This window comes from Chiloscyllium plagiosum, unplaced genomic scaffold (genome assembly GCF_037043375.1).
Source record: "Chiloscyllium plagiosum isolate Xiang-an unplaced genomic scaffold, Cpla_swu_hap1 HiC_scaffold_10, whole genome shotgun sequence".
Lineage (NCBI taxonomy): Eukaryota > Metazoa > Chordata > Chondrichthyes > Orectolobiformes > Hemiscylliidae > Chiloscyllium > Chiloscyllium plagiosum.
Window position 1 is genome coordinate 99,045,881 of NW_028270148.1, and position 16,457 is coordinate 99,062,337.

The 16,457-nt window shown below is 41.3% G+C and overlaps 1 protein-coding gene across 1 annotated transcript in view; it reads left to right on the forward strand.

Annotated features, from left to right (window-relative positions):
* The window catches only part of mthfd1l (methylenetetrahydrofolate dehydrogenase (NADP+ dependent) 1 like), a 179,048-nt gene that overhangs the window by 5,152 nt on the left and 157,439 nt on the right, over window positions 1–16,457 (forward strand). The window contains exons 2-3 of the mRNA XM_087991755.1: window positions 2,317–2,401; window positions 3,208–3,252. Of these exons, the coding sequence (XP_087847881.1) occupies window positions 2,317–2,401; window positions 3,208–3,252 (130 nt within the window). The remainder of the gene's footprint in view (window positions 1–2,316; window positions 2,402–3,207; window positions 3,253–16,457) is intronic.

Below are 16,457 nucleotides of genomic sequence, written 5' to 3' on the forward strand. Positions count from 1 at the left end.
ATGCATACTGAATGAACACCTTGCAGAACATCTCCACTCAGTCTGCATGCAGAATTCTCACCTTCTGCTTGCTTAGCATTTCAATAAAGAGTGGTTGCAAACAAGGAATGAAAAGGAAGCAGACCAAAGTGACTGTTGACCATCAGTGTTTCAGAGGAGTTCTGTCTGTGACACTGCTTCACCCCTCTATCACCCTATCAACTCCTCTCCCTCCCAGATTGCTCTTGTGCTTACATTTCTATACTAAGAATGACTGATGCACTATTCCAGTGGAGCTCATCCCAACTCAAGGAACAGCTCCTCAACATTGAGTTCAACAAATTCAGACCGTGAAACATGTCCTCTATTGTGTATTTTCTTTCTCTAGTGTCTGTATCTTGTTTTTGTGTTCTCGCTTTGTCAGAGCTGACTTATAGTCTATTAACATCTACACTGGACCATTGCTTTTTGTTCTTTATAATCATATTTGCTCCAATTGTCTTTTGTTCTAGATATCTGATTCCTAAATTCCTTGCCGTGTAACTTTTCTCTGACTGTCTCTCTTTCACCATTACCTCGTTAGTGTGGTAGGCCCAGTGGGGAAAGATGGCACCTGAGGATTGACGACTTTGTTAGTTGTGTCCAGTGCTGATGATGGCAGAAGGACATCGCAGTGACATTGAGACAGGCCAAGCAGTGAGAGATGCAACTCTGATGTGGGTTGGTCTGGTGCAGGCAGTGGCAAGGTGGCGGCGGAGGAGTATCAGCCCAGCTCTAAATGATGGTGCCTGAAGATCGACAACTTCATTGGTTGGGTCTGGTGTAGACGACAGCGAAGTGGTTGAGGAAGGATGGTGGTGCAAGCCTCTTTGCTGATAAACTGACTCAGTACTGATGGACTGTCTTTAAGCTTTTTTTTAAAATTCTTATTCTTTAATTATTCAAAATGGTGACAGATTGTGGTGACAAATGAAAGCTTCTTAGTGTATTTTATTGTATTCTTGCTGTAAAATTCACATGACAATAAAATCATTTATCATTTTATCTCCATCTTTCTCCAACAGCATAAACTCTCATTATTTTTCCAACCCCCTCAGTGCTTCAGAGAAGTCATATTGGACTCCATGTTAACTCTGTACTTCCAAATAAATTTGTTGGACTGTAACCTAGTGTTGTGATTTTTAACTTTGTCCATCCCAGTCCAACACCAACACCTCTACATCTGTTTCTCTAGCATTTTATTTTTTATTGAAAAACTGAAGCAAATCCTGCATTGCAATCTAGTTGCTTCCTGGAACATCTTGTGAACCCGAAGTTGAAATTCAAAAATCAGCTTGTTCATGAAAACCCATGGTAAAAACATGCAAATCTCAGGCACCATCTTTGAATCAAGGGACAGCTGACTAGTTGAAGAGTGAGTTGGATTTGCCTTGAGGAAGAAGTAGAGGAGATTTAGGAACACGGAACAAAGCTGTACATTTGGTCAGTGATTAGATTTTCCATTGGCAAATTGAGAGTTTAGTGCTGGTGGTTGGAGGTTAGACAGGGTTCCCTTGACCAAGTAATTGTGTAATAAAAAGCATACTTCCCCTTAAAGCAAATCATTATCATTGCAAAGAAGATTGCAAAAGCGATTTCTTTAACAGGGAAAGAGATTGAAATAGTTTACATTTATATCCTTCTGGTCATGACCTCAAGTGCTTTACATCCAGTTAACTACTATTGAACTGGAATCGCTGTTAATGTGGGAAATGCAGCGTGGGCATGACCAGTTCTTCCAACCAGGAATGTAGTTAAGGTTGGATAAGGGTATGTGGGGGTTAGAGGTGCAGTGGAAGGGATACATCTCTTGCCCCCCCCCCCCACCCAACCCTGGGTATTTATGATATAGGGGAACAATCAACAATGGTGACCATTGTAAATATAAGCTTTTAATGGGACTTCTGACATTCCAAGAGTAGCGATTTTAAAATCTATCTTAACTTATTTGTCTATGTAGTACTTTTACAATAGAATATTATCTGTGTGAGATTTTTCATTTCCCACCAGCATTAAAGTTGTAATCTACATTGGAAGCAAACAACATTCTGACTGCAACTTCAGGGGAGTAAAGAATTACTTCTAGATACCAATTCTAAATTTGTACAGTGTGTTTACACTACAATTGTGTAGATACAGTCAAAGGTGTGGATTAAGTTAGTACATTGATTGAAAGGTAAATAAGCCCAATTTCTTGAAAGGTGTGTTGTGCATTTAATTGTTGATGCAAGACTTATTTTTCTCTGATTATGAATACTGTTAAAGCTAACTGAATATTTCTGTTGAACTCTCCCTTAGGCAAATAATCCTGAATTGTAAAACAGAATTGGCAGATTTACAGAAAACTGAGCCGCGCTTTCACCCGGGACTGGCCATTGTTCAGGTTTGTTTTCAAGTTACATTCAAATTTACTTTTAAGTTTCTTTTTGGTCAACAATCAGAAAATGGATTCTGTTTTTAGCCCGTCCCACCCTGGTCCATGATTTAATTTGGTCACAGAACCATATTGTTGCTGTTATTGAAAGCTGATCGTTTTTTACTCATCCAAAGTTACCTTTGAATGGTTTTCTGGATCACTTCAAACGGCAATTAAGAGCCACTGTGTTGGTTATGGAACTGGAGTTACACTTAGGCCAGACCACGTGAGGGCAGCAGTGAAACTTGGGATTTTATATGACAGTTCAACAGTTTCATGGCTACCTTTGTACATTAGTTTACTTTTAATTTGGAAGATGAACCCCTCTACAGTGTAGATAACTAATTTCTGGAGTGGGGCTTGAACCCAAGATCTTCTGATTTTGAGATAAAAGTTTTACTCACTGAACCACTTTTGACACATGTACATGTTAATAAAATGACTCGTTTTCATTATTGTCTAAGCTTTAGGGTTGAAAAAGGAAGGGGTGATCTGTCTCACCATAGTGTATTTATTTCCAATAGAAACCGACCATGTTTCTTGATTACAGAAATTTTATACTCTGTAATTCAGAAGCAAACTTTTATTGAATTAGATATAGGTAAGTATGTGATATTCTGTATATTGAATAATCACCATCCCAATGCTCCATCACCTTGTTTTATAATTTTCAGGTGAAGTTGTGTTTGTGGTTTGTGCATATTTTCTGACAGGTGATTTTAATATCCCCTGCCACATCCAATTTTTTTAAAAAATGATTATTTTCCCATTAGATTACCGATAATGATATATTGGAGGTCAAAAAGATGGCAGCAGAGGTGAGTTTTCATCATTATGTTCAAAATGTAAATTGCTGATTGTTTAAACATTTATTTATCACAAGTTTAACCCAGTTTCCTTTCCTCTCTGTTAGTTCATGAATTTTATAATTCATACAGTTCTACTATGGTATTATATAGACCAGGAAGGGGCTGTTCAGCTCATGATCCCCGTATCAGCTCCAGTAATCTTGTTCACTGCTCTTAGCCTGCACATGTTTTCTTTTCCAAGTTACTGTTCAAATTCCATTTTGAAAATTTGTATTGAATCTGCTTCCATCAGCTTCTAAGGCAGGGTGCATCTGTCTGATCATTATAAATTGCTGAGAGGAAAAAAAAACTTCGTTTTCCTTCTGGTTCTTTAGTAAGTTGGAATTTTGACAATTTTTGGTTCCTACCATTCTCTGAATCAAGCAACTTCAGTTTATTCCTCTTTTACTAAATTGATCTGCATTTGTGATCTTCCTAACCATAGAACAATTTTGGAATGTTTCCTGTCTTAATTGAAAAAAATAGTTTGATTCTCAGTCTTCCCCTCACTTACTGAAAATAAGTTCCGTATCTCTGTTTGTTTCTCTGCTAACATTTCTGCTGGTAGGTCCACTGGTCTGTTTCTGGGAAAGGATTGTCAATCTCTGTATCCAGATTCTCATAGATTGATAGTCCAAAATATTCAAACTGGCCACTGACATCTCTTCATCCACACACTAGCAGCAGCTATTGTGGTTTGAATGTCTTACGTTGGATATAGGACTTGGGCCAGTATCATTCTATTGCAGGTACTGTTTAACATTTCATCAACTCCTTGCCCCACTCTCACCTACTCCTTTAGTGTATTCCAGTGCCTACAATTGCTCTCCACCTTAGTTGTGAAATCTTGCTGAAGGACTTGTTCTTGACATTTTGAAGTATTAAGATAGATTCAAGTCTTATGTATTCAATTCTGCTCTGACAGCCATATCCCTTTAAGATGTGGGCCCTTCAAGGGCAGACTCCTTGGGAACTGTTGCTCCTACCTTTTTAGGTGGAAGATTCTGCTGCCTCATTCCCACGTCTAGCCAATTCATGGCATGCTCGAGAGTAGGTACAGTGTTGCCCTATTGTCTTCCATCAACCCTGTCCCTTTCTTTTGTAACTGTAACTTAGGTCAAGTTGTCCTATAAACTGCATTGTTCTACTGAAAGTTGATCGAAGTATTTAAGTCTCTCTATTGGTTAAAAATTAAAATCAATAGGTCAAGTGAAATATAAGAAAAGCCCATGTGAGAATGTAGCAAATGTGTTGGGTATCTGTCTTGTTATGATTATGGATCAGAATTCCAAAGTACTGTGGGCGTTTTAAACTTGCAATTCTAAAATATGTGTTTTTTGCCAAAAAAGCTGTAGATGTAAATTAAGTGACTGGCTGGAGAGAGAGATTCACAGTATATCTCACCTAAAGATGTGACAGAATCTTCAAACTTCAAGTCAAAATAGCCTGCGATCTCTCGTCTGCAAAGATATCAAGGAGCAGATAACCCGCTGCTCCCCAGTAAGCTACCTTCTGATTATGCCCCAAACTGAATGCTTCTTTTGTATTTACCCTCTGAATAACACACACAGGCAGGCATTAAAAAGCTAGCTTCATCACTTAACATGGGCTAGCGGGACTGAACTTTGTGTACACCAACCTGGGTTTGAGTGACAGCACGCTGAGAAGATCACAATCGTAGAGTTGTGCTCTAGAATGTCTGGACTCAAAATGAAGAGAGATTGAACTATTATGATTTGGACTAATATTTACTGGACTTTAGAAGAATGCGGGAAGCTTTCATAGAAACCGATAAAATTCTGACAGGATAAATACATGAAGGATGTACCTAATGACTGGGGGATCCAAAACCAGGGCTCACAGTTTAAGGATAGGCCCATTGGGACAGGGATAAGGAGAATGTTTTCACCCAGATAGTGGTGAGCCTGTGGAAGTCTCTGCCACATAAAATGGTTGAGGCCAAAATCTTGAATGTTTTCAAGAGGTAATTAGAAGATGTACACTCACCCTCTTGTCCCTGTCTCACCCTCTTGTTGCTGTCTCTGGCACACTTTTGCATCACTTCTGAGGAAGAGTCGCTTGACCTGTATCGTTAACTGTGATTTCTCTCCACGGATGCTGTCAGACCTGCTGAGCTTTCCAAGCTGTTTCTGTTTATTTCTGATTGACAGCATCTGCAGTTTTTCAGTTTTTACTTAGGAACCAGGTATAATTATTTGGGGCTAAAGGAATCAAAGGGTATAGGGATAAAAGGGGAACCGGGTACTAAGTTGGATGATCAGCCATGGTTATATTCAATGGCGGAGCAGATTTGAATGGCTGAATGACCTACTCCTATATTCTATGTTTCTAGTTACCCCTGCATTGCAGGGAGAAGCGACTTGAATTTTGAATGCTAGAAGTCAACTCAGTAGGAGGTCAAACAACAAAGGATCCTTTCTTGCCTAAATGTTAGAATTGGATCACAGTCAAAACTAGTCATAGCAACAGAATCTCAACCAAAGCCCAAAACTAAGAATCTTGAAATTGAAATTAATTACATCAATACAACTGGTAACTTGCAGCGCTGCAGCAGCGTTTAAGTATCTGCTGTTTGAAAATTTATCTGTATGTCTTTTATTTAACTCTTATCGTTTTGGACTCGTTTCTTATGTTTGTTATTTAATTAATTCTTCTTGTGTTTAAATAATAAACTCCATACTTTGTTAACTCAAGAAAGCTTTGTCAGTGAGAAGGTTTTCCAGAAGGGAAAGGTCTGCTTTTAAATTAACCCTATGATGAATCAAAGAAAAGGAAGCTACAGAAAAACTCCCATCTAAAACCATAACAAATGGAGGAATCTAACCTTGAATTTGAGCATAACAGCACCTGTACCTTTAACAATTGAAGTTACATCTTTTGAGGGTATTGGACTACAGCAGGAGAAGCCCCTGATCTAGGGCAGCAATGTGGCTCAGTGGTTAGCACGGCTGCCTTACAGCACCAGGAACCCGGGTTTGATTCCAGCCTCAAGCGACTGTCTGTGCGGACACATTCTTTCTGTATCTGTGAGGGTTTCTTCCCACAATCCAAAGATGTGCATGTTAAATTGCCTATGGTGGATTTGATGTGCCAAATGCCTGCTTCCACACTGTGGATTTTATGATTCTAGTCTTATCTTCGTGCTAGCCACTAGATGGCATGAACAGATTTAGAAGTCTTAAAACTTGGTGCAAGTGACCAGAAAATGAATTTAAATCATCTGAAAATCGAAGAATAGTTGCATTAGAGAATGAGGCTAGTCAGCATGTAGTGTCCTTGCTAAATCTCTGCAAGATCAACTCAACAAGTCCCATTCCTGCCTTTGCTCTCTAGTTCTCTATCTTTCCACCATAAGACCATAAGACATAGGAGTGGAAGTAAGGCCATTCGGCCCATCGAGTCCATTCCGCCATTCAATCATGGCTGATGCGCATTTCAGCTCCACTTACTAGCGTTCTCCCCGTAGCCCTTAATTCCTCGAGACAACAAGAATCTATCAATCTCGGCCTTGAAGACATTTAGCGTCCCGGCTTCCACTGCACTCCGTGGCAATGAATTCCACAGGCCCACCACTCTCTGGCTGAAGAAATGTCTCCGCATTTCTGTTCTGAAATGACCCCCTCTAATTCTAAGGCTGTGTCCATGTGTCCTAGTCTCCTCGTTTAACTGAAACAATTTCCTAGCATCTACCTTTTCCAAGCCGTGTATTATTTTGTACGTCTCTATTAAGTCTCCCCTTAATCTTCAAACTCCAACGAATACAATCCCAGTATCCTCAGCCGTTCCTCATATGTTAGACCTGTCATTCCAGGGATCATCCGTGTGAATCTCCGCTGGACACGTTCCAGTGCCAGTATGTCCTTCCTGAGGTGTGGGGACCAAAACTGGACACAGTACTCCAAATGAGGCCTAACCAGAGCTTTATAAAGTCTTAGTAGTACATCTCTGTTTTTATATTCCAACCCTCTTGAGATAAGAGACAACATTGCATTCGCTTTCTTAATCACGGACTCAACCTGCATGTTTACCTTTAGAGAATCCTCGACTAGCACTCCCAGATCGCTTTGTGCTTTGTCTTTATTAATTTTCTCACCATTTAGAAAGTAGTCTATGCTTTTATTCTTTTTGCCAAAGTGCAAGACCTCGCACTTGCTCACGTTAAATTCCATCAGCCATTTCCTGGACCACTCTCCCAACCTGTCGAGATCCTTTTGTAGCCTCCCCACTTCCTCAGTACTACCTGCCTGTCCACCTAACTTCGTATCATCGGCAAACTTCGCTAGAACAGTCTCTGTCTTTCTAAACTGACGAGACATGTCATGACTTTGAAACCTCTGTCAAATTTCTTTTAACCTTCTTTTCACATTCCTGCCCCTCTAGTATCTGCTACCTCCCTATGAAAACAGATGAGGAAAATCATTTTATTATGCTGTGGTTCTGTTCGCCAAGCTGGAAGTTTTTGTTGCAAACGTTTCGACCCCTATCTAGGTGACATCCTCAGTGCTTGGGAGACTCCTGTGAAGCGCTTCTGTGGTGTTTCCTCCGGCATTTATAGTGGCCTGTCCCTGCCACTTCCGGTTGTCAGTTTCAGCTGTCCACTGTTGTGGCCGGTATATTGGGTCCAGGTCGATGTGTTTGTTGATGGAGTTTGTGGATGAGTGCCATGCTTCTAGGAATTCCCTGGCTGTTCTTTGTTTCGCTTGCCCTATAATGGTAGTGTTGTCCCAGTCAAATTCATGTTGCTTGTCGTCTGCGTGTGTGGCTACTAGGGATAGCTGGTCGTGTCGTTTCGTGGCTAGTGGATGCGGATCGTTAGCTGTCTTCCTGTTTGTCCTATATAGTGTTTTGTGCAGTCCTTGCATGGGATTTTGTACACTACATTAGTTTTTCTCATGCTGGGTATCGGGTCCTTCGTCCTGGTGAGTTGTTGTCTGAAAGTGGCTATTGGTTTGTGTTCTGTTATAAGTCCTAGTGGTCGCAGTCGTCTGGCTGTCAGTTCAGAGATGTTCTTGATGTATGGTAGTGTGGCTAGTCCTTTGGGTTGCGGCATGTCCTCGTTCTGTTGTCTTTCCCTTAGGCGTCTGTTGATGAAATTGCGAGGATATCTGTTTTTGGCGAATACCTTGTATAGGTGTTCCTCTTCCTCTTTTTGCAGTTCTGGTGTGCTGCAGTGTGTTGTGGCCCTTTTGAATAGTGTCTTGATGCAACTTCGTTTGTGTGTATTGGGATGGTTGCTTTCATAGTTCAGGATTTGGTCTGTGTGTGTGGCTTTCCTGTGTACCTTAGTGGTGAATTCTCTGTACCCTCGCGTCTAGGAATGGGAGTTGGTTGTCCTTTTCTTCCTCTCTCGTGAATCGGATTCCTGTGTGTGGAGTTGATGATCCGGTGTGTTTTCTCTATTTCCGTGTTTTTAATGATTACAAAGTTTGGGTTGAATTTGTGGTAAGACTGTTTGTTCTAACCTTTGCATTACTGCTTCTGCTATGAATCCTGAGATCGGTGAGCCCATGGGTGTTCCGTTGATTTGTTCGTATATCTGGTTGTTGAATGTGAAGTGTGTTGTGAGGCACAAGTCCAGTAGTTTAAGTATGCCGTCTTTGTTGATGGGTTCAACGTCCTGTTGTCTGTTATGTCTGTTCAGCAGGTTGGCTATTGTTTCTCAATCATAATAATCATTTTATTATTCTATGCTATGTCTACTATGGATTTAAACCACTGCTAGAACAAAAGTATCTGATTTTTGGGGAGGTCAAAATTGGGCAAGATGATGCGTGAACAAGAAATAACTGAGACCGAATAATCAAGTTTGGCAAAGAAATGGAAGATGTTTGAAGTTGTAATATTAGAATGGGAGATTATTCATTTATCATAACGGGGATCATCTATGTATAATCACCCTTTTAATTCTAACATGCATTTTTTAAAAAGAGCTGATGTAACCATCGATGGAGATTTAGTGGCAGTCTGGAGAAAAATTCTGGAAAGTTAGTAGAGTCAGGGAAATGTCAAAGGGACTGACTGACATGGAAGTGATAATGAGAGGCTGACTACCAAACCCCTCGATAGGAGGCTATACCTTTGTAGTTATATATAAAAATGATATAAAAAGTAAGCTTTAGTCCTGATACATATGTCAATGGTCCAATATGCAAGTGTATGTTGACTGGTATGCTCTGAAGAACAGCTTTGTGAACAGTTTATAAGTGACTCTGTACAGGACGTAGTCATCAGTGGCAAGGTCACCACTTATTGTTCTTGACAAGATGGTGATGAGTAGCTGCCTTGAACTGCTACAATCTGTTATGGACTAGGCCAGACCACTCAAAACATTCTTAAGCTGGCAGCCCCAGACTATAACTTTGCAATTTGTTTTGGTAAGTGTACAGTGAAAATTACCTGGAGTAAGATAGCTAGGTTGACTACTAGATTTTAAAAACAGACAAAAGTTTATGCACAAAATTACGCAATGAAACATAAAGAACCCCTACAGAACTCACCCTATCTAACTAGACTTAATTATGCTGTGCTGAATATATAATAGTCCCAATAAGCAAACTCCCTTTTTAAAAGAAAACAGTATAAATGGAACATATGCTTACAGATTGAAGTTGAAGGGCAGAAAAGAGTGAGTTTCCACACTGCTCTCTTTTGAACTTGCCAGTTCAAGACCGAACTAAAACTGCTCAGCTCAGCTAGAGAGCTGGCCACTCCCCCCTCTTTATAAAGGTCAACTCATCTGCTGACAAAAGGCCTCTCAAAATCCTTTTCATCTCTGTACCAAGCCAGACTGATTGGAGCTTGGCCTGGTTTATTGCCCCTCTGAAAAAAATCAAGGATAGAGTCTCCTTGAGCTAAGGAACAGCTTTTTTTTTTAAAAAAGAGGGACTAGCTTTGTGACAGATCTTTGTCATGCCATCAGTGGTGCTGGAAGAGCACAGCAATTCAGGCAGCATCCGAGGACAGGCAAAATCGACGTTTCGGGCAAAAGCCCTTCATCAGGAAGGGCTTCCTGATGAAGGGCTTTTGCCCGAAACGTCGATTTTGCCTGTCCTCGGATGCTGCCTGAATTGCTGTGCTCTTCCAGCACCACTGATCCAGAATCTGGTTTCCAGCATCTGCAGTCATTGTTTTTACCTTTGTCATGCCATGTCAGACCACTCTTGCAGTGTTATTAAGGAGGGAGTTCCGGGACTTTGACCTAGCAACAGTGAAGGAACAACTATATAGTTCAAGTCAAACAGCAGTGTTCCCATACATCTGCCTTTATTCTTCTAGGTAGTAGAAAGTTTTGAGTATGGAATATCCTGCAGAAGGAGTTTTGTTTTGCTGCCGTACACCTTGGTAAATTGTACATCTTACAGCTGAAGTGTACTGATAGTGGATAGACTGCCAAACAAGTGGACTGCTTCATCCAATATAACTTTGAGCTTCTTGAGTATTATTTGAACTGCACTTATGGAGGAAGATAGAGAGCATTTAGTCATACTCCTGACATGCCTTGTAAACTATGGGCATGCCTTTGGGAGTTAGATAAGTTGTTAATTACAGAATTCCCAACGTCTGATCTCTTTTAACCTTTTTCTATTCATGGGATATGGGTTTCACTCGGTGCACCACCATTTGTAACAATGCCTTGTTGTCCATGGGAAGATGGTAGTGAGCTACTGTCTTGAACTGCTACAATCAACTTTGTGTATGTAGACCCACGATATTGTTGGGAATGATGTTCCAGAATTTTGACACTCCAACTATAAGATAATACCAATACATGTTTAAGTCAGGATAGTAAGCGTCTTGGAGGGGAGCATGAAATTGGTGGTGTTTCTATGTGTCTTACCCGCATCCTTCTAGATGGTAATGTCTTCGGGTTTGAAATGTGCTGTCTAAGGCACTTTGTTGATTTTCCCCAACAAAAAGAGATGTTGCTGAAAAAGCTGAGCAGGTCTTGCAGCATCTGCGAAGAGAAATCACATTTAGCATATTAGGTTAGGTCCAGAACAGTTCTGAGGAAGGGTCACCAAACCCGAAACATTAACTCTGATTTCTCTTCACAGATGTTGCCAGACCTGCTGAGCTTTACCAGCAACTTCTAAATTTGCCCCTGATTTACAGCATCTGCAGTTGTTTTAGTTTTTGTTGATTTTATGCTGTGAATGTTTTTAAATGGTTAAAAATGCAGAAAGAGGATATCCAAGATGGTGGTGATCTAAGAAGATCGCACTGCAGACCTCCGCAACGCAGCACAAGTGGGACGAACCTTCAACCTGTCCAACCCGAACCATCGTGATATCTTGGGACTCCGGAAAGATCTGGAGTCCCAAGAAACTTCTAAAAGTTATCTTACCTGCGTTTCCAGCCATCCAGAGATGCTGATAAAGGGAGGAGTGTCCAAGGCTGGCCTGTGGCCCAGCCTGCAGGATCCTCTGAGTCGATTACTTTCCAGGCCCTGGTGAACGAGCTTGTGAAATCTCAAGCGATGCTGGGGAAACAGATTAAAGAGAAGCTGGCTCCAATCTCTCTCATGCTGCAGAAGCATGAGCAGCAGCTGGGAGACCTGAAGAAGAGGACGGATGAGGTGAAGCACAGGGTCATAGTGGTGGAAGCTGATGCCAGTTCATCCAAAGATAGAATCCAAGCCCTAGAGACGCAGGTTCGTAATTTGCGCAACCAAGTGGATGATCTTGAGAATAGGGGCAGGAGAAAAAAAATTCAGATCATTGGTCTGCCTGAGGGTAAGGAAGATGAGCGGCCTGTGGAATTTATTGAGGATTAGCTGCTGAAATTCCTTGACTTGGAGGCTGGCATGAGAGGATTGAAGATAGAGGGGGCTCATCGGGTCACAGCGTGGAGATTGGGTCTGGGTCATCGTCCTCTTCTAGTGCGGTTCCATCATTACTGGGATAAGGAGAGTGTCATGGAAGCTTCCAGAATCCAGGGGGCTCTATGATCATGTTCTTTCAGGAACTTTCAGCGGCAGTGATCCAGAAACGAAAATCTTGCGTTGGTGTCAAGAGAAAACTGAGGGAGCTTGGGATTCAGTACTCCGAGGTATCTGGCGGTGCTTCAGATCACCTTAGATGGATCCATACATCTGAGAAGACAAGAGACTTTGTGGACAAATTAACCTAATTTGAACAATTTTAGTATGTATAAATGTTGTTTGGGTATGTCTTTATCGTTTTGTAAAAGGAACGGAGCAAGTCTGGTTGTAGCTTTAATTTTCTATTTTTTTTCTATTGATAGGAAAAAAATATTGATAGTTTAAACCAAATTATGTTTGGCGGTGGTTGAGATGTACATTTTCACTTTCTAAGTTAGGATGTACCAAAGGATGGGTGGGGTATTCCTTTTTTTAAAAAAATGTTTTATTCATATTGGTATTCTATGGTGTGTTTACTTTTTTTTCTTCTGCTTGTGTTTATGGTGTGGCTCTAGCTGGGAGAAGTGAAGGTGGCTGGGATGTTTAAATGCCTACTTTTGGGTAGTTTGGGATAGGTAGTTGCCGCCTCTGGGCAGAGGGTGAGTTCCCCCACTCAGCGCTGTTGGCACTTTTTATGTTGATAGGTATTTTTTGTTTTTGTTTTTAATTTTTAATAGTTTTGTAGGTTTGTTAAATCTAGTGATTTTAGTTTTTGTAGCTTTTATACTTGGTGGATCATGTGGCACTAAGGCTCAGCGATTTGTGGTTCGGGTTCCTCCTTTCTGGAATCTAAATGTTATTGCAGAAGGTTATGGCTAATGACTTGATTAAATGGTGTACCTGGAATATCAAGGGAAATCACTCTCCAATTTAACGGAAGAAGGTAATCTTGAGCCTTAGAAAGGAAAAGGTGGATATTGCCTTGTTACAAGAGACCACTTAGATGACAAGGAGCATCTGAAATTACAGCAGAATGGTTTTAACCAAGTTTATTTTTCATCATTTAATACCAGAAGTAGGGGAGTGGCTATATTGGTTAGGAAGAATCTCCCATTTAAGTTGTTAATGTGTTAAAAACACATACGGGAGGTTTGTAATTCTTAAAGCCTTGATAAATGGGGAAGAATATGGTGTTTTAAATACTTATTGACCTCCAGCTCATTCCCTTAAATTTTTGGTAGATGCTTTTTCTAAACTGGTAAGTCTCAAGTCCCGGCACATCATTATGGGGGAGATTTTAACTGTCTCATGTATCCCACAGTAGACAGGTTGCCCAATGGTCCCTCGGTACAAACTAAGCAGTTAGTGGATATGTGTGGGGAGTCAGGGTTGGTGGACGTCTGGAGGCATCTCCACCCTACAGGCAGGGATTTTACGTTTTTCTCCGATCCGCACAGATGTCACACTAGGTTTATTTTGGACCCCTGCGGTAATCTTGGATTTGGTGGCATGTTGTACGATTGGTAATATTACCATCTTTGATCATGCTCCAGTGTACGTTATGATTAAGGACGTTTACAATGGGTTCAAGGCACTGCCGAATGTATCCCTTTATCCTTGAGGATAATAAGTTTGTGGAATATTTCTCTCAGGAATTTTGGGCATTCCTAGACATCAACTTTAGGCTCGGTTTGTAGTTCATCTGTCCTCTGGGAAACTGCCAAAGCCTATGCTAGGGGGTTAGTTATTTCTTACTCTGCCAGTAGGAAGTGGCAGAAGGGGGAGAAGCATGGTTGAAGGCAGCCGAGAAGGCTTACTTTGACTAGACCCTCGTTGGTCAAACTATAGAGGATTACAGCGCTGCGGTCTGCTTTGAATTCTGTGCTCATGCAGATGGCAAAGAAGAAGCTGGCTTTTGCAAAGCAAAGGTTATATGATCACGGTGACAAGCCAGGCAAATACTTAGTGTATCTCGCCAGGAAAAGGAGTGCCCACAAGTCATTACAGCAATTAGAGAAGGGTCTGGGAGCCTAACATGTGATTCTAAAAAGATTAATATGGCGTTAGAGATTTTACTCTAAGTTATAACAATCCGACGATTGTGAGGAGGCACAGGCCAAAATTGAATCTTTCTTTAAGGATCTGAAGCTCCCAGGCGTGACTCCTGAACAAGAGTCCTTTCTGAATATCCCCTTATCAGAGCAAGAAGTGCAGGAAGCTGTGAGGCAACTTCAGCATGGAAAGGTGCCCGGTCCTGACGGACTTCACAGTGAATTCTATAAGGAATTTATAAGTATACTGTTAGGCCCGATGCTCCATATTCAATGGTTCATACAGTCATGATTGTCTCCCACCATTTATGAGGGGCCAATATTTCACTTATCCTTAAAAAAAGGAGGACCCGGACGACTGTGCTTCGTACAGACCCATCTCACTCTTAAATGTGGACTTTAAAAGCTTCTCTAAGGCTCTCATTAAGGTTGGAGACTGTGTTATCTTCTGTTATTAAAGAGGATCAGACTGGCTTCATAACGGGTTGCAGATCCTCCAATAATGTTAGGAGGCCGCTTTATGTAATTCAAGCATGTCAACAATATCAATACAGGAATTGGTGATTTCTCCAAATGCAGAGAAGGCATTTGACCAAGTTGAGTGGGCATACCTTTTCTATACTCTGGAGAGATTTGGTTTGGACGAAGTCTTTATAAGATGGGTTCTGTATGGTGGCTCTCTTGTGACGGTCGTCACCAACTGGGTACGATCAAGCAATTTTATTATTTTTAGGAGCAGCCGGCAGGGCTGTCTCCTTTCACCAATGCTTTTTAGGTTGGTGATTGGATCTTTGGCGGAGGCCATTCGTGGAGATCCCAATATATCAGCTCCAGACGTGGGGTCCAAGTTACATAAGATTTTGTTGTATGCAGACGATGTCCTAGTTTTTTTTTTGACAAATCCAGCAGTTTCAGTACCTTGCGCAATGCAATGCATTTGCGCGTTTGGTGCTTTTTCAGGGTACAAGATTAATTTTGTGAAATCAGGCTATGCCTATGGGTGGTCTTACGAAGGAGCTTGGTCTTGAAGGCGACTATAGATTCCCATTTAGGTGGTCATGGGGGTTTTGTGTATTTGGGCATATTCATTACTCCAGTTCTGGATTGACTGTTGAAAGCCAATTTTATCCAATTATTTGATAAAATTAAACGAGACCTTCAAAGATGGGAGGCACTTCCCGTCTTGTAGTCGGATCGGATAGCGCTTATTAAAATGAATATTCTTCTCCGTTTGCTATACTCTATACGGATGCTCCCCCTGATTTTCAATAAGCAAACATTCAGGAGGCTGAACAGCTGGTTCAGTTCCTTTATTTGGCATTGTATGCCGCCCCTCATTAAATTAGCTAAACTGCAACTGCCCCACAGAACGGACATTAAAAATTGAAAAATATGGTGCTGGAAAAACACCGCAGGCCAGGCAGCATCCGAGGAGCTGGAGAATTGACGAAGAAGGGCTTATGCTCCAAACGTCGATTCTCCTGCTCCTCGGGTGCTGCCTGGCCTGCTGTGTTTTTCCAGCACCACATTTTTCAACTCTGGTCTCCAGCATCTGCAGTCCTCACTTTCTCCTAGTGGACATTAAAAGTTACCAACTAAGCTCGCTTTTGTCCTACGTGAGTGATTGGGCTTGTGGGGATCCTCTTTCTATATGGCTAGCTATCGAAGCCTCTCAGGCAAGATGCCCCCTTACCAGTTTGCTGTTTTTGGATAAAATGAGGACAGTTAGACAATATTGCCATAACCCATTTAGTCATCAATACTGTTAAAGCATGGAAGGCCATTTGGCAGAGGGAAGGCAGTATTGGCAAAACATCTTAGTTTACATCTTTTGTGTTTATGCTGGGTTTTCAACTGGGGATGATAGATTCAGGGTTTAAACGTTTGACAGCTTAGGGTGTGTCTTGCATGGGTGATTTATTTGAGTGAAACTTAATGATGTCCTTCGATCAGTTAGTACGGAAGTACGAGTTATTTAATAGAGACGTCTTTTTTTCCAAGTTAGGGATTTTATTTAAAAAAAACCACACTTTTGACTGATCCGTACAAATCTGACATGGGGGGGGGGGCGCTCTAAGTGGTAAGAGTACACTTTCTGTCAGTACTTTATATCATCATTTGGGGGTGCCCACTTGATTGACTCTGCAGAGTGTGGGAGAGAGAGCTGGGTGTTGAAGTTTCCTCAGAGGCATGGGAGGATATTTGGGAGAATGCAAGGAAGATATCAATTTGCAATAGACCCC